This window comes from Gorilla gorilla, chromosome 1, assembly GCF_029281585.2.
Source record: "Gorilla gorilla gorilla isolate KB3781 chromosome 1, NHGRI_mGorGor1-v2.1_pri, whole genome shotgun sequence".
NCBI classification, from domain to species: domain Eukaryota; kingdom Metazoa; phylum Chordata; class Mammalia; order Primates; family Hominidae; genus Gorilla; species Gorilla gorilla.
This window is the reverse complement of record NC_073224.2, coordinates 42,805,001-42,821,315: the sequence shown is the minus strand read 5'-3', so window position 1 is coordinate 42,821,315 and position 16,315 is coordinate 42,805,001. Positions and strand designations below refer to the sequence as shown.

At 37.8% G+C, this 16,315-nt stretch overlaps 1 protein-coding gene across 3 annotated transcripts in view; it reads left to right on the top strand.

Annotated features, from left to right (window-relative positions):
• Window positions 1-16,315, top strand: part of PROX1 (prospero homeobox 1) — a 53,235-nt gene that overhangs the window by 2,649 nt on the left and 34,271 nt on the right. For 2 of the 3 annotated variants that reach the window (XM_063708634.1, XM_063708635.1), the window contains exon 2: window positions 5,834-10,658. In XM_063708634.1, the coding sequence (XP_063564704.1) occupies window positions 5,901-7,703 (1,803 nt within the window). In that variant the 5' untranslated portion in view covers window positions 5,834-5,900 and the 3' untranslated portion in view covers window positions 7,704-10,658. Of the gene's footprint in view, window positions 1-5,833; window positions 10,659-14,538; window positions 14,647-16,315 lie in introns of those variants that run through there. The other variant, XM_004028387.5, reaches the window with a different exon arrangement.

The window sequence follows — 16,315 nt, the reverse complement described above, 5'->3', positions numbered from 1 at the left end:
GAGAGAGAGAGAGAGAGAGAGAGAGAGAGAACTGTCCTGTGTGTGTGTGTGTGTGTGTGTGTGTGTGTGTGTGTGTGTGTGTGTTTGTGTGTGTGTGGTGTATGCTTTGGATAGCAATGAGTGGTGTGTAACTGCCAAGAATTCCAAAGTCAGTTTGAAAGTGTTACTGTTGTTAAAGCTTATCTTTTTAAGCATGCTTTCTCCTTGCCCAGAAAGAATAGGTATGTACATAAACTCTTTCAAGTCATATGTTAAATAATCTCATAAAGTAGAATGAGCCTGTCATTGTCCCAGACATGTGCCAAATGTCCTAGATATGAATTTGATGGAGAAAGAAAATCTCAAGTACATGAGAAGGTAACTGTGCTTTTCTATTCTGATGCAAGATGTGAGAAGTCAGTTCTACAGGGAATTTCTTGCAAGAACTTCTGAGTATTTCCAAAATGAAATTTTGTGTGTGTGTTGAGGGAGGAAAACGAGAGTATTCACGTTAACTTGTCCATGGGTTAAAACATGGACATGTATATATAATAGTAAAATAGGTGAAGCTAAGGACTGTGGCTTGATGTGTGAGGAAAGTTGTTGGGAATTCAATGTAAGCACTATATCTGGCTTCTTAAAACTTGACCTTTTAAAATTATCTTTAAACAGACTACTTCTGTAGACTGAGTTGCACAGGAATAGGTTGGTTGGCAAATGGTTTTTGCTCATTGGCTTTGTGTTTGGGTAGTTATTGTTTCCATGAAAATGAGATTGTATGTGTCATTTATTCTGTAGACTTCAACATTAACGTCCCCCCACCTCCCAAACACACACACACCCCCCCAATACTTTCCTTGGATGCTTTTGAAGTTCTTTGGTAATTAAAATGTCATCTATGCCTATGTTCATTTGCTTTATTTTTAATAGGGGTTATCTGTGCTTGGCACTTATTGATATTTTATGTGTCCATTATGCAGAATTCTATTTAGTTTAATCACCACCTTGTGGGAAAAAAAAGTCATGCATACATAACATGCATCTTTGTTCTCACTTTATTCATTTCCTAGCATCATTCCTCTATAAGCAGCACATGCTATCTTAAAACCTAAGCTGGCTTATTCTGTAAGTTGCCAGACTTCCTCTTTATTTGTTTAAAACTCAAACAGGCCTCTTTTCATGAATGTCTTCTATCATTTTAGGGATTGTCTTGAATTTGCAGTGTTAATATAAGAAGTTTTAGGTTTCAGATTAACAAAAGAAATTATAAAATGTGACTGATGTTATAATATGAAAATAGATTGTGCATGATGTATCATTATAGGATTTTAATTAAGTACCTGCGTAACTTGGAAAGGAACCATATACATAAGGAATTTCTCAGACTTATTGCCTGTGCATTCTCAAAGGACATTTAGAGAGTTCAATTTTCTGCAAAAAGAAAAAAGTGTATTTTCTTAAGATTATTTCACACTCTGTCTTATTTACCTATCTGATAAGTTGTTACTTTTTAAACAAGTAGAAATTAATATTTTAGGCATGTCTCAGAAAATGTTCTGTGTTCATTTTGCAGGTGAAAAATGTGTGGAATTTTTGATGGGATGGGAGAATCTTAAATGAAATCTTGAATGATTTGAGAGGTATATTATGACAGGAAATTTAAAAACCTGATAATGCAATCTTAGTTAATTTAGGTATTAACTTATGTCAAGTGAGTTCTTCAAAATAAATATCAAAGGTTTTCTTAACCTGATAGGGAGCAGAAATATCTCCAATATCTCTGAAGTAAAAGTTGCTAATTAGCAGAAACAAATTCTTGAATGTAGTGAAGGGGACAATTTAATGATTCAGGGGCTACTTAAATCAGATCATCTGATTTTTCCCCTTTGAATCACTAATTTCCAGATTGATTTGAAATATTCTTTGTTAATGATATTCTATTTGAAATTTCATAACCAGGTTGACCCAAGTAGATTAGAGGCCCATACAAAGATGATTTTCTAAAAGAAGTCAAGTGTAGGCTTGCACAATTTCTTCAAATAATTTTATCAACAAAGACAGATCATCTAAATAATCCAAGCAGGAAACCATGCCAACCTTACACTCTCCCTGCCTCATAAAAGATTTGTCTGAACTATCTGGATAATTACCATAATGAAACACTTCTTTGTCCAGAATCTGGACTCCAGATAGATGCAGTAAAAGTTGAATCCTCCTCCCCGAAATAACTTCTTTATTAAAGTAGAGCACTTAACCACTTTATACTTCACGCTGCAGTGTTCCTTTGAAATTCTTTACTGAAAATTCTTTCCTCCTAACCTTAAGTCATCAGTTTCCTTAGAATTTTGCATGTTAAAGAGAATGTCAGATAATTCAGATATTAAAGGAGACGCTTTTGGAGTAGTTAAAACCTGTTTTGATTATACCTGGATGTTTATTCTTATAATATCTTTTTCTGGGAGGAATCTGCTATGTTAAGATATGCATTGTATAAGAATTACTAAAGCATTTGTGTAGGTTATATACCAAGTGATGCAAAAAAAATTTAATGATGAAAAACTCTATATAGACTTTCACATTAATTAAAGAGGGGTTTACAGGAATAGAGTAAGTGTATCCGATCAATAATACATTTGGGTTCAAATTCTCATCAGTATTTTTCTGCATCCTTGCTGATTTGGACCTCCACCAGTGTTGATCAAAAGCTTCATATTGCCTAGTGAAACTGAAAATTAATGTTAAAATGCAAATATGATATGCATCAATAATAATTGCAGGTGAAACATGATGGCTTAATACATATCTTGAGAAATAAAGGAGTTTAAAAAATATCAATGATAAAGTCATTCCATGGCTTCCTTTAAATTCTGAACTGGAATATCATGGAAGCACTTGGAAAACGTTTTTAAGAGATTTAATTTATATTATGGTAACGTAACAGTACATTTTCTTATGTGGTAAATATATTCATATAGATATCTTGTTTATGAAATGTGATGCTAATAAAGTGCTGTGTCAACTGGTTATTATTATTTAATCATGCCTATAGCTTCCATGGGTTATGGTTCCAGTGTGTGCTACCACTATACTTTTATTTCTAAATTTAGATCTAAGCTATATGGAGAGATATATTTACTTGTGCCTATTAATACAATGCCTTGTCCTGGATTATATAATTTATCTTATTTTTCCCATTTGTTTTGTCTTATTTGTTATGTTCCAGCTGGACATTTTACAACAAGACCTAAAAGTATTTAAATTCTTTTAGCCCAAGACAGATACAAATCGTTATTTAATCTAAAAATGTTGACTGAAATAGAATTACAAAATTAGTTTAGTTTGGTGAATATCAAGGGAGTTATATCTTGTTCTTAACAGACTCCACAAGCATTTCTTTCCACCTTAGGAAGAGCACAGCCCTCCTCTTGGCTCCAGCATGGGGCAGGGATGCAGCTGTTGATACCTAGGCTAGATGAGAGGAAGTGCAGTTGACACAGAGGTAAATGGCAGTTGGAAAAGGAAGGATGCCTGGGGATGACCTTGTGCTCATCAGCGACACCAGTCTGTCCTTTCCAAGCCTCTGTGGCAGAGCTGCTCTTCCCACAGCAAAGATGGCAGGAGGAAAGTCCAGTTTGGGTGTTAGGGTGAACAGGGAGAGAAAAAATACTGCAAAAAAGTTTGTTTGACGTTTTGATTGGAGATCCATGTGCTTTGCAGGTGATAGTCAAGAGAAAAGGATTTGCATACAAATAGAAAAGATGTAAAATTTAAAAATAAGGGCAATAAGCTCTATTTTGGGGAAGGTGATATACACACAGAAAAAAGTCTTCCTTGTAACCGCCCCCCATGCAAGTGTTTCTCTGATTAACAGAGCTTTGAAATGATTCATCCTTTTTCTTGTCTCAGCCTCTCCTTGTTCTTTCTGTCATCTGACAGCTAACCTGATTTATCAGATCTAATGTGTTTGTGTAGTATTTGTCACTGCATTTTTGTATTCCTGAAACCAATTTTATTATTAGTGTTTGAAAGGGTCTCAATCATTCTGAATTCAATTTTGAACCCAATGTTGTAGTTATTGAGAACTCCATCTCCATTCTAAGTTCAGGAAATTTTATCCTGAAGCATGCAAAAAGTATTTCATTCTCAAGCATGCAAAAATATATATATATATGTATATATATATAAAAAGAGGTATCATTTTGCTTTCATGATACCCTAAAACAGGCTCTTTTAAAATGTTTTATCTTTCTATAGAAACCAGGAGCAAAGATTGCATGAGGAAATCACTGTCACTTAAAAAAATATACATATTGTTGCCATCTAAGCATTGAGCATTTTCTTGATTTTTACAGGTTATTTCATGCTGAAATTATGCCTATTTGCATGGATAGTCATTCTTTAAAGCTAGCCACAGATGCAGTCCTAGGGAGCACGTAGATGTTTTTACAGGTGAACCGAAAGAGATGGGAGCCGTTCCAGACACTCTGCACGCTGCCTTTGGCAATGGACCCTGTTATTGTGAAGATGTGCTCTGTTAAACAAACGTGAAGTTTAATATTAGATAAACCCAACGTGAAAAAAAATTTTCATTTTCTTCATAAAATGTTAATTATAAACAAAAAGATGTGACATCTTATATGTCTACAAAATTTGGGATTAGCATCACTAGTTAATAAGTTACACAATATGTCAAGTGCCTTTTATGAAATTCAAAGAAGGATGTTCTCTTTTTATATTGTGTTTCCAAGAAACAATGGAAGTTCATATACAAAGAAATATTTCCCTTTCTCACACATTTGATGGACATTATTTTCTTTCTTCTTTATATATCTTCTTTCAGTTTTTTCTGTTTTTTTTTTTCCTTTAATTTGGCACAGGAAATAAGGTTCACAAATCATGTATGTTAAAGAGTTTCTTTGGGCATTTGACATATTATTTTGGCAGATTTAAACAGAAGGCAACTAGTCCTGAAGATATATTTATCTTTATCTCAGTCAATAATTTATTATTCCTCATATTGATTTCTAAAATGTGGTAACATCCTTGTTTTGCAGTGAATCCAACTTTGTAATAATTTGTCATTAAAAGGACATTATGAAAATGTATAAATATTCTTATAGTTACATTAAGATATATCAACAGATATCATCTTCACGTATGATTTTACAAGTAAAAAACGCATAGCTAAGCTAAATAAGCAGACTTACAAAATAACTATTGTGCATTTATTTCAATGCTAAACTGACCATTTATGTTTGAAAGATGCTGCTGCTAAGGGTGTTCTCCTTCCCATTTTACATATGACAAAAATATTGTAAAATTCAAGAATAAAACCCTCTATTATATATTTGCATTTATTTTAGAGTCCTTTTCCTTTAATAGCATTAAAACCACCCTAATTGTAATGCAGAAATGCAATTTTTCATGTGAATTTCTCACAGTCTCAAAATTTAACCTTATTTCTTAAGTATAGAGCACTTTCATCTTCCTTATAATATGAATCTCAATGCCCAAAATTTAATCAATTGGTTGTCAGGGGCTGTGTTCTTATAATCTACTGTTTCTTCTGAAGATAAACAGTATCATTTTAGGCATTTGTGAGAGAGAATCATATTACTGGTGCTTAAGCAGTTTTTGCTTTATTTTTTTTTTAATCTTAATCCATCTTAAACCAGTGGAGCAGAAATATTTAAAAATGTTTCATTTCAAGCAGAGTGCATAATAAATTGCAATAATTGTAATGTGCCATAAATCCCAGAGCCTATGCATTTTGCATTTGATTCAGGATTGAGGTCAGGAAATTTGGAGAAATTTAAAGAAAATGATTCATCAGTCCTTTTGTTCTGTTGGCCAGGGTCCCGGGATTCTTGAGCTGTGCCCAGCTGACGAGCTTTTGAAGATGGCACAATAACCGTCCAGTGATGCCTGACCATGACAGCACAGCCCTCTTAAGCCGGCAAACCAAGAGGAGAAGAGTTGACATTGGAGTGAAAAGGACGGTAGGGACAGCATCTGCATTTTTTGCTAAGGCAAGAGCAACGTTTTTTAGTGCCATGAATCCCCAAGGTTCTGAGCAGGATGTTGAGTATTCAGTGGTGCAGCATGCAGATGGGGAAAAGTCAAATGTACTCCGCAAGCTGCTGAAGAGGGCGAACTCGTATGAAGATGCCATGATGCCTTTTCCAGGAGCAACCATAATTTCCCAGCTGTTGAAAAATAACATGAACAAAAATGGTGGCACGGAGCCCAGTTTCCAAGCCAGCGGTCTCTCTAGTACAGGCTCCGAAGTACATCAGGAGGATATATGCAGCAACTCTTCAAGAGACAGCCCCCCAGAGTGTCTTTCCCCTTTTGGCAGGCCTACTATGAGCCAGTTTGATATGGATCGCTTATGTGATGAGCACCTGAGAGCAAAGCGCGCCCGGGTTGAGAATATAATTCGGGGTATGAGCCATTCCCCCAGTGTGGCATTAAGGGGCAATGAAAATGAAAGAGAGATGGCCCCGCAGTCTGTGAGTCCCCGAGAAAGTTACAGAGAAAACAAACGCAAGCAAAAGCTTCCCCAGCAGCAGCAACAGAGTTTCCAGCAGCTGGTTTCAGCCCGAAAAGAACAGAAGCGAGAGGAGCGCCGACAGCTGAAACAGCAGCTGGAGGACATGCAGAAACAGCTGCGCCAGCTGCAGGAAAAGTTCTACCAAATCTATGACAGCACTGATTCGGAAAATGATGAAGATGGTAACCTGTCTGAAGACAGCATGCGCTCGGAGATCCTGGATGCCAGGGCCCAGGACTCTGTCGGAAGGTCAGATAATGAGATGTGCGAGCTAGACCCAGGACAGTTTATTGACCGAGCTCGAGCCCTGATCAGAGAGCAGGAAATGGCTGAAAACAAGCCGAAGCGAGAAGGCAACAACAAAGAAAGAGACCATGGGCCAAACTCCTTACAACCGGAAGGCAAACATTTGGCTGAGACCTTGAAACAGGAACTGAACACTGCCATGTCGCAAGTTGTGGACACTGTGGTCAAAGTCTTTTCGGCCAAGCCCTCCCGCCAGGTTCCTCAGGTCTTCCCACCTCTCCAGATCCCCCAGGCCAGATTTGCAGTCAATGGGGAAAACCACAATTTCCACACCGCCAACCAGCGCCTGCAGTGCTTTGGCGACGTCATCATTCCGAACCCCCTGGACACCTTTGGCAATGTGCAGATGGCCAGTTCCACTGACCAGACAGAAGCACTGCCCCTGGTTGTCCGCAAAAACTCCTCTGACCAGTCTGCCTCCGGCCCTGCCGCTGGCGGCCACCACCAGCCCCTGCACCAGTCGCCTCTCTCTGCCACCACAGGCTTCACCACGTCCACCTTCCGCCACCCCTTCCCCCTTCCCTTGATGGCCTATCCATTTCAGAGCCCATTAGGTGCTCCCTCCGGCTCCTTCTCTGGAAAAGACAGAGCCTCTCCTGAATCCTTAGACTTAACTAGGGATACCACGAGTCTGAGGACCAAGATGTCATCTCACCACCTGAGCCACCACCCTTGTTCACCAGCACACCCGCCCAGCACCGCCGAAGGGCTCTCCTTGTCGCTCATAAAGTCCGAGTGCGGCGATCTTCAAGATATGTCTGAAATATCACCTTATTCGGGAAGTGCAATATCCTTTCATTTTCCCCTCGAGGAAAAAACAAACCAAAAAAGGTTTCCCAAAAGGTTGGGTTTACACAATATCTAGAGTAATGTAGATTAGTATCTTCTTAAGAAGGCAACCTTTCCCATTATTCAAAGGAATAGGCTTTTATCAGCATGCGTGTGCCATTCCTGATTGCAGAAAAGCTTAAAACTAAACCAACATCTTTGCAGCTTCCACAAGTTGTTCACTGCCTCGAGGAGCTCCTATTTAATATGTGCTTTCTCAGCAGTGTTTTTTCTGCTGTTCTTCCTGCATTATCTTCTTATCCCTATCTCTTAAAAAAAATAAAAAAGTAGATTTAGACATGAGAAAACAGTCTCATTGTAAATACTGATTGAATTCTCTCAGATATGTTTTAAAGATGATAAGTTTTATAATAGAATAAGGAGAAAAGTCAGTTTTCAGATCCCTAAGATCCCATAAGAAGAATTCTCAGTGTAAACCATCTGCAAGGCTTCTGGTCCGTTTAAAGACGGCCCGATGAAATCTTAGGAAGAGCACTTTACAAGTGGGAGGTTGAGGAGGAAGAAAAATGGATGTGGGTGGGGAGTTAGTCTCTCTTTCATCTTTAAGTGAGACTTTTTTTTTTTTAAGGAAATATACAGGTACTGATTTATTCAGACAGCATCGGTCTCTCTCTCGTTCACCCAAGGTCTGTTCTTTGGGTCTGGTGCAGCTGCCTCTATGCATGATTAACCTCTGTTCAGCCATACACAGAAATCTTTTGTCCCAACATACACAAAGCAAATTATTTTGGAAAGCGAGAGAGCACAATTAAATATAAAACTCAGCTGTATTCGACTTAAAAATGGCTCTTTTTATGATTCTTTTAAATTCTGAAACTGACGTTTATGTAGAGATAACAGTTATATTTTTTTATTAGGCCTATCCCGAACTCCAACTATTTTTAACTGAGGATTTTTTTTTTCTCTCTGTATATCGGTTCTTTCTGTAAATTTTTTAAAAATCTTGTGGTCGTTGGTCTTTTGGGAGTAGTAGAATAGTAGCATTTGGGAGCAGGTGGAGGCATGTTTCTTATATAATAAACAGATGGATATAAAATTTAGCAATTAAGTTGGCTGTGACTAAATTTAGGATTTTGAGCAATTGTCTTGATGACTAGAGATTGACATTTTCGTATCTAAGCCCACTCCAGAGGCTGCCACGTAAGTGCAAAGTCCCAGCTATGGGTGGAAATATGTTTTCCTGGTTAGTGGAGGTCGTACTTCAAGCCAACTCTCAGGATAATAGTGTAGATTTCTGATAGGGTGAACTACTAGGGCCCTAATCATGAGACCTGCTTGGGCAGTTAAACATGGAGTCTCTCTTATACTGAGCAAGAGAACATTGTAACAGAAAGGGAAGAGAAAGATGTGGGAGATTTCTACATATATGTAGAAATGGAGTTTTAGCTTGGTTGTTCATTTCACTTTGACCTTTTGAAGATCTAAAATTCAATCCACCAGCCATGAATCAAAGCTGCACCAAGCACCATGCCTTACATATTATAAGCAGGCAGTAAATATTGATCAAATGATTGGAATATCGCTGTTGGTGATGAGAAAGGCAAAGTAAGAAGACACAATGGCTTGAATGGTTTTTGTGCCCTTTGCAAAAAGAGCATCTTCAGAGGTTCATGTAAGGCTAATGTCTAGGGCTAAGACCCCATTGCACCCCAGAGATCTCTTAACTTCATTTTGAACCAGGTAGTTGTGATAGTGGGTTCTTTCTGTCTCTCTCTCTCTCTCTCTCTCTCACACACACACATACACACAGACACACACACACAGAGTAAAGTGACATGCGTGCCAATTTTGGTGAATATTTAAAGATTTAATGCCAGGTTTCAAAACTCCTGTAAGTCCACACTAAGCTCTTTAGTTCAAGATGCCAGTTTATGGTTTTTCTTTAAATTAGACTTTTCATTATAACCAGATCATTATAATTATGGCTGTGCTTTTTGTTTTTAGTCTTCTAGGAAAAAAATCTTTTAGATTGCTTTAAGTGTTGGCTATGTTCATTGTCTCAACCTCTCCAAATCCCCGGAGGAATTTTGAGGATTTGAATTGAAATAAGTTCCTTTTATTTTGATACATATCAAAGGCTTTAAAGAAAATATAGTTGCTTCTTCTTCAGAGGCATGACTTCTCCTTTCTTCTATCAACATAACTTTCTGTCGAGCGGTGATTCTGTTGGGAAACACCCGTGTTCATATGAAATGTTAGTTGCTCACACTCAGAATTGTTTCTTTCATATAGCTAAATAATGTCAGCCTCTCGTGGCAATTAGTGATTACATTTTCCACCTTTTGGCCTTCTATGCTCCTATTCTTTTCCCCCCTCTACTATTAATACATTGCACTTTTAACCATTTATCTCATTGCTATATTATTTCTCAGGAAGAGTAAGATGGGCAAACAACCTTTTCTATAGTTCCCACAATTCTGAAACCAGTGAGGATCTGTTGGTTTGTAGAGAGATTGGGCCCACTTTTCTCCTGTCTCTACCTCTGTATGGCAGTGTGTTCTTCCCTTGATTTAACTGTTAGTGTGTAGGCAAAATTCTCAAGCTTTTACTTTGAAGAAATATCTGGGAATCACAGTGAGTGATGTCTTACTTCAATTTTAGGGATACGGGGCCATATATGATCCGGTTGTACAGTTATTCCTTGAAAAGATCAATAGAAATGGGCAGAAATGTAATGAAATGGTACAACTGTCATTGCTATTATTATGTTTTTATTTTTAGTTCATGGCTTTCCAAACTGTTATATATAATTTAATTTTTCAGGAAAAGTTCTCTCCCACTCCAAAAGGTACCATCTGTTTTTTGAACAAAGTAGCTAAGATTAACAACTATTAAGAACACCAGCTTATCAGGTCAACCCATTCTATATTCACCACATTAAACATATATGTTCTGTAGGATAGAACACACTACCTCATTATCCCATCTAGTAGAAGGGAAATAGTGAATGTGTATGCAAGTTAAACTGAATTTCAGTGCACCTGCTCCAAGGGCTCATGTCTTGGATTTTAAAAATATGTTCAGTATCTTTGCAAATGGATCTGTTTAATCAAATATTAAGTTTTATTCAAATTCCAAAAGAAACAGTCAGCCAATTGCTTTTCTTCATGATGTTCCTTGTCATTCATCCTCTTTGCATCTCAAGAAAAATAGCCTTGTTTAGGCCCCAAATATTTGCATGCACCCAATTAAAACACAAGAGGAGTAGTATAAGCCGTTAAGATGTGCAGGTGAAGAAATTGAGCCTGTTCTCTGAAACAGCCGGCTTTTTCTACTCAACTTTTAGGGAGAATGTTAGAAAGACTTGAAGTTTAGAAAGGAAAATGGTTTAGTAATTTGAAATTAAAATCCAACCAGGAACCATAGATTAGAAATGAATTTCTGAAATTTGAAACCATCCACAGAAATTGATCTTATACATTTTTAGAAGTCTTGTGGAGGCTATAGTACTTATATTAGCTAGAGCGAAACATGTAGATTAAAGACTAAAAGACTTTGGGCTCCTACACTACCCCCCTCCCCTGAAAAACATTATAAAGTAAGTAAATTTAAAAAAAAATTTCCATACACTACACAGCCCTCCGATTATGGTGAACTTCCTAGTGGGAGTTACGACTTGCTCTATCACTGTCATTATGTGAGAGAGTTTAGATCTTTTCTCCCCATTTTAGTTTCTAGGGGGAAAACCTCTTAGAAACTTAGCAAATTAGGGAATAAGGCAGAACTAAAATTCTTTAGGTTTCAAATGTTTTGGAAAATGTAAGTAGTCTCAACCCATTTGCTGGGAACTGCAGCACGTACAATCTGTAGCTACAATCCAGAGTTTAGCTGGAAAAAAAGAATTTTCTTCCTCCGCTTTCACAGCTTATTATTCTCCCATTTGCCTTTTTGCTGCCTCCGCTGCTCCTCCCGTGGCTGCTGTTTAGGTAAGGTTATATTGTACTTGGTAAACAGACAACACTTAGGTTCTCAGGTTGTTTGAACACTGCTTTACGTTCAGCTGCAGTACCCTGCTTCTCTGATCTTTTATATTCCCGAGCAGATGTCTTTCATTAATTTATGGATTTATCATCTTTTCTTTTTTTTCTTTTTTCTTTTTTTTTTTTTTTACACCTGGCAGCTGTCTCAAGTTTCAACAGTTATTGTCTATTTTGCATTACACATAGAATTGAATGTCATCTGTCTTCACAAAGCTATGGCTAAGAGAATTGAGGCACAGCCACATGAGCTGCTGGGACAGATCTTGTTTGCGTTCCATCCCCCCTCACCCCACTCCCCTTTACCTCCTTAATATTTATTTGTGCTCATTTTCTTTCCTGGCCTTGAATGGAGCTTAGCTCGTGTTCAGTACAGCTGTATGTTTACTGAATCTATTCCATCATGAGTCATTGTGCGTGTGTAAGTATCCTGGAAACAGCTAGTGCTTTCTTGGAAGAACAGTTGCTTTTCAGCACAAGCACTTAAAAGGGAAATTAACCAATTGGTCAGCTCAGATTTATTTTGAGGAGAAAAAAAGGATTATCTAACTGTTGCCTTTTAAATGTTTCATTAGTTATTTTTAATAGTTTATTAGAAACATATATTTTATGGGAATTTTATCTTAATTACACAATAAGCAAGAGATAAAGATTAATTCTGTGTTCCATTTCAACTGATCAGTTCCAAGTATTACTAACAGGAAACATTTTAAAGCAAAAATGAACTTGAGAAATCCAAATCAGAATAATTTTTTGTTAGATAAAAAGCCTCTAAATACTGATCAAAATAAAATGGATATTTTACTTTTTTTAGATAAAAAGAACAAAAACATCTTAGCATAATTTAGATGTATTAAAAGCTTCAGGAAGTTTTGGTAGCTCAGTGCCCATCTAAGAAACACAGAAAAACACTTTGTATTTTGTATAACACCAAATTTTAAAAGATTTGCGACTTCCAATTAAATGCATGACGTTGTCTTAATGTAGCCATCTGAAAGAAAAGATTAGAACCCAGATCTGAGAGTGTCTGTCAAAGTTTGGACTTGCCTAAAACTCTTATCACAAGGCAGTCGCAGACAGCTTGCAACCATTATTTCACTTATCCATTTGGACAGATGGTCCTGAAGTGTGCTGGGCTCCTTTAGTCTTCTGTATCAGTCTAATGGAGGTTACTGGAGGGCCTTTCAGCCCTCTCCTTGGCACAAGAAGTATGTCAGTCATAAATTATCGTCTTTGTAATCATTAAGGATCTCAAACAAAAACACAAGTTCAGTTAAGCTGCTTTGGCTTACAGATATAAAATCAAAATTTCTTTCTTTAGTGTTTATTTTCAGTTTAACGAAAAATAAAAAAACAAAAAACCTGCACTACTTAACTTTTCTATTTACAGACCAAGGTGATCTTTTTAAAATTGCATGGGATATTAAAGGGAATGTTAATTGAACAAATTCTCAGCAGAATATTTGGTTAAACACCCTGTTATAAGTAGTCAAGAGCTTATCCATATTAATTTGATTATGCTTCTCTAGTAACTTTCTGGTTTCCCTCCATTCTTAAGATTAGTCACGCTAGACTTGATGAAGGTCATTTGGAAAATTTTACCTTTCCTAAATATCTGTGTTTATTTGACATTTTTGCCTAAGGGGTGAAATTTTTGTTGGGTAGTTGTGTGTGTGTGTGTATGTGTGTGTGTGTGTGTTTGCACACACAAGCACACTTTCTTTTCTTTTTTTTCTTATTTTTCTTAGACACTCTTCTAAGAGAAAATCCTTAGAGAAGCTTCTAGGAAGGACCCTTAATTGACCTTGTGGGGGACCACATTGATTTTCTCCACGTGCATCTTCATTTCTGATAAATTATAAAGCCATTAATTTGCTGAGGAAATGGCAGGGCCAGGCTGCGGCACAGATGTGACCAGAGCCATCCCAGCTCTGAGTCTGCTGAGGAGTGCCAAGAATCTGGGGGAGAATCAGGAAGCCTGGATTGTTATGGTTAGCCTCACATTCTCTTGGGAACTGTTTTAGTTGCTGCTGTTTACAGATCTAAAAGGTAATGATGTTTCCAGATAAATAGGCCTTCTTATTTTGGGTAAGTGGCCATTTATTGATCTGCTAACCCACATGTATTGATTTGTTAGCCCCAACTACTGTGTCACTCTCAAAGGAGTTAACTATAAATCCAAGACAGGCAAATTGTATTTGGTTTTGGACCGTTGCTTTCACAAAAGCAACAGCCCCCTCCCTGTCCTCTCCATGCCAAAACTACTCTTCCCAAGTTTTAGCTATTATTTAAAAGGAAACAATTAAAAGGATATAATAAGATAAAGAGCAAGTGAGTCAAGATGCTCCATTAGATTAACACTAAAAGGTAAAATGTGAAACTTGCATAGCAGTGTTCAAAATAATGCATTTTATATTTTCATGTACATTAGTAGAATAATTTGCTTTAAACTGCAGAGTGTGGAGAGAAGAACAAACAGAACTGTAATTGCAAGGAAGAAAAAAAAACCTCTTATGACAAGAGTTGTGTAGTACATGTTGGGTGCATTTGTCTCCTTGGCAACAAGTGAACGTATAGATAGCCTACCGACCTAAAGCAAGGAAAATACTTTGCCATCCTCACCCTAAAGTAGCCAAGATTCTGCAACTCAATTGTGCATCCTCACCATTGCATGTGGCAACCTCTGACAGGCGACGGTCACTGAGCAAACGGCAGCAAGTTAGCAATGGATGCCATAGCCAGTGTCATATACCTTCCAGCACTCCCACGGCAGCTTGGTGGACCCCCAGACTCTATGGAGGTGGGGACTGGAGGGAGGGAGGTGGGAGTCCTTGTGCTTACAGAATTGCTTTTCCTTAACCAATTGCATCCTACATGCAGGAAGGATTGTCACCCAATCACTTGAAAAAAGCAAAGCTCATGTTTTTTTATACCCGTTATCCCAGCTCCAATATGCTGAAGACCTACTTCTCTGACGTAAAGGTAGGGACTTTTTTTATTCTTAATTTTTTCATTTTCTATGCATGTGGCAGTAATTTGAACTCCCGGAAGTTAATGGAGACAAATGTGGAATTGGTTTATTCCTACACCTGTGTTATAATTGATTTAATGCACTTGTCCTTTTGTCTAAAGGTGTGTTAAGCAAAGATGCCACTTGTGTATTAAGATTGAAAGACTGGTGTTAATAAGTTGCATGGGTTTTCCAATGTAGTCTGAAAAACTTAGCCTCTGTCTTTATATGTTTGAGTAGCTTCTTTGAAGAAATTTCAGCTGGTAATGGATGGGTGTGCTTTAGAGAATGTTTTTTCCCTCCCCTCAGCAACAGTAAACTGTTTCTGTTTTTGTTTCTGTTGGTTTCCCCATATTTGTGCTTATGAAAGCAAACTCTAGCACCTCTTTTTCCCCCTGTCGAAAAGGAGCGTACATTGAAATTCTCTATGCAGTAGCTGCTTAAAAACAAAAGTGATGATTGTCTCTTATTTACAACTTAATTTGTTGTTGATGTAGAGTACACTGAGCATAAGGAGAATGAATAAAGTGACAGATTCAGGACACATTATTCAAATGAGGATATGAAAGCTGTCGGCCTACAGCTGCAGCCTCCCTCATTCTACAGAATATTGGGACCTCCTGGTTCTCTGTGTGTGTATGCGTGTGTGTGTGTGTGTGTGTATGTGTCTGTGTCTGTGTGTGGGTTTTAAGTAATTGTTTGCATCAACTTGATGTTGTGTTAATCATCTGTAACTTTTTAAAACATAGATTGGGTTTTGATGATGATAATGACACACATGGTATCATTATCCCAGGAACTTGATAAACACTACATTAGCTGAGATTAGTTTATTAGGGGTGGGTGTTTTTTCCCCACCCCTCCCCTGCCCACCCCCATATGTACAAGTTCTTCTTTCTGCCATGGAGAACTCACAAGCTGCCAAAACACACTCGCTCTTCCACTGCTCCCCGCACGCAGCTTGTTTTGTGCTTGATGCCCAAGTGGCTTCATTGGCCCCATTTTGCAGGCCAACTCATTTCAGTTTCCTTCACTGGTGTTTTATTTGGCCTTATAAGAAAAGTTCTGTTTTCCCTCCTGTTTGCTTTTGAATTGTGTATCAACTTCAGCCTTTTATCTTTCTCCTTCCCTGGCTGTGCTCCTTAAGTGGAAGGCCTGTTTTCTCCTTGTTTGGCACCAGCAAACTGGGCAAGATGGGGAGGCAGGGAAAGTCCATCACGTAAATGTCTGGTTAAGACTAAGTGAGCACAAACAAGGCTGAGTGACACAGAGGCCAGGAAAAGGGTTTGGGCTTTGTAGAGGACAATCTAGAATACACAAATGGAAGGCAATTGGTCACCTGGTTGAGGACTGACCAGCTTCTAGAGTCTAGTAGAACCTGGTAAAGTTTGTCTTCCAGGGAATCCTCCCAACATTTTAGTTCTAGGAGGGGACATGGAGGACAGGGAGAAAAGGGTTATTGTGTGCACATATATGTGTGTGTGTGTCTGTGTGTGCAGATGTCCATGTTACTCATTCCTTTTAGGGCAATGATCTTCAGTGTTGTGAAATAATAATGACAATAACTTATATTCTTTGCATAGCAATTTTCACCCAGAAGTAGGCCAAAGAGCTTTACCAACTGCACACATAGGTATCACT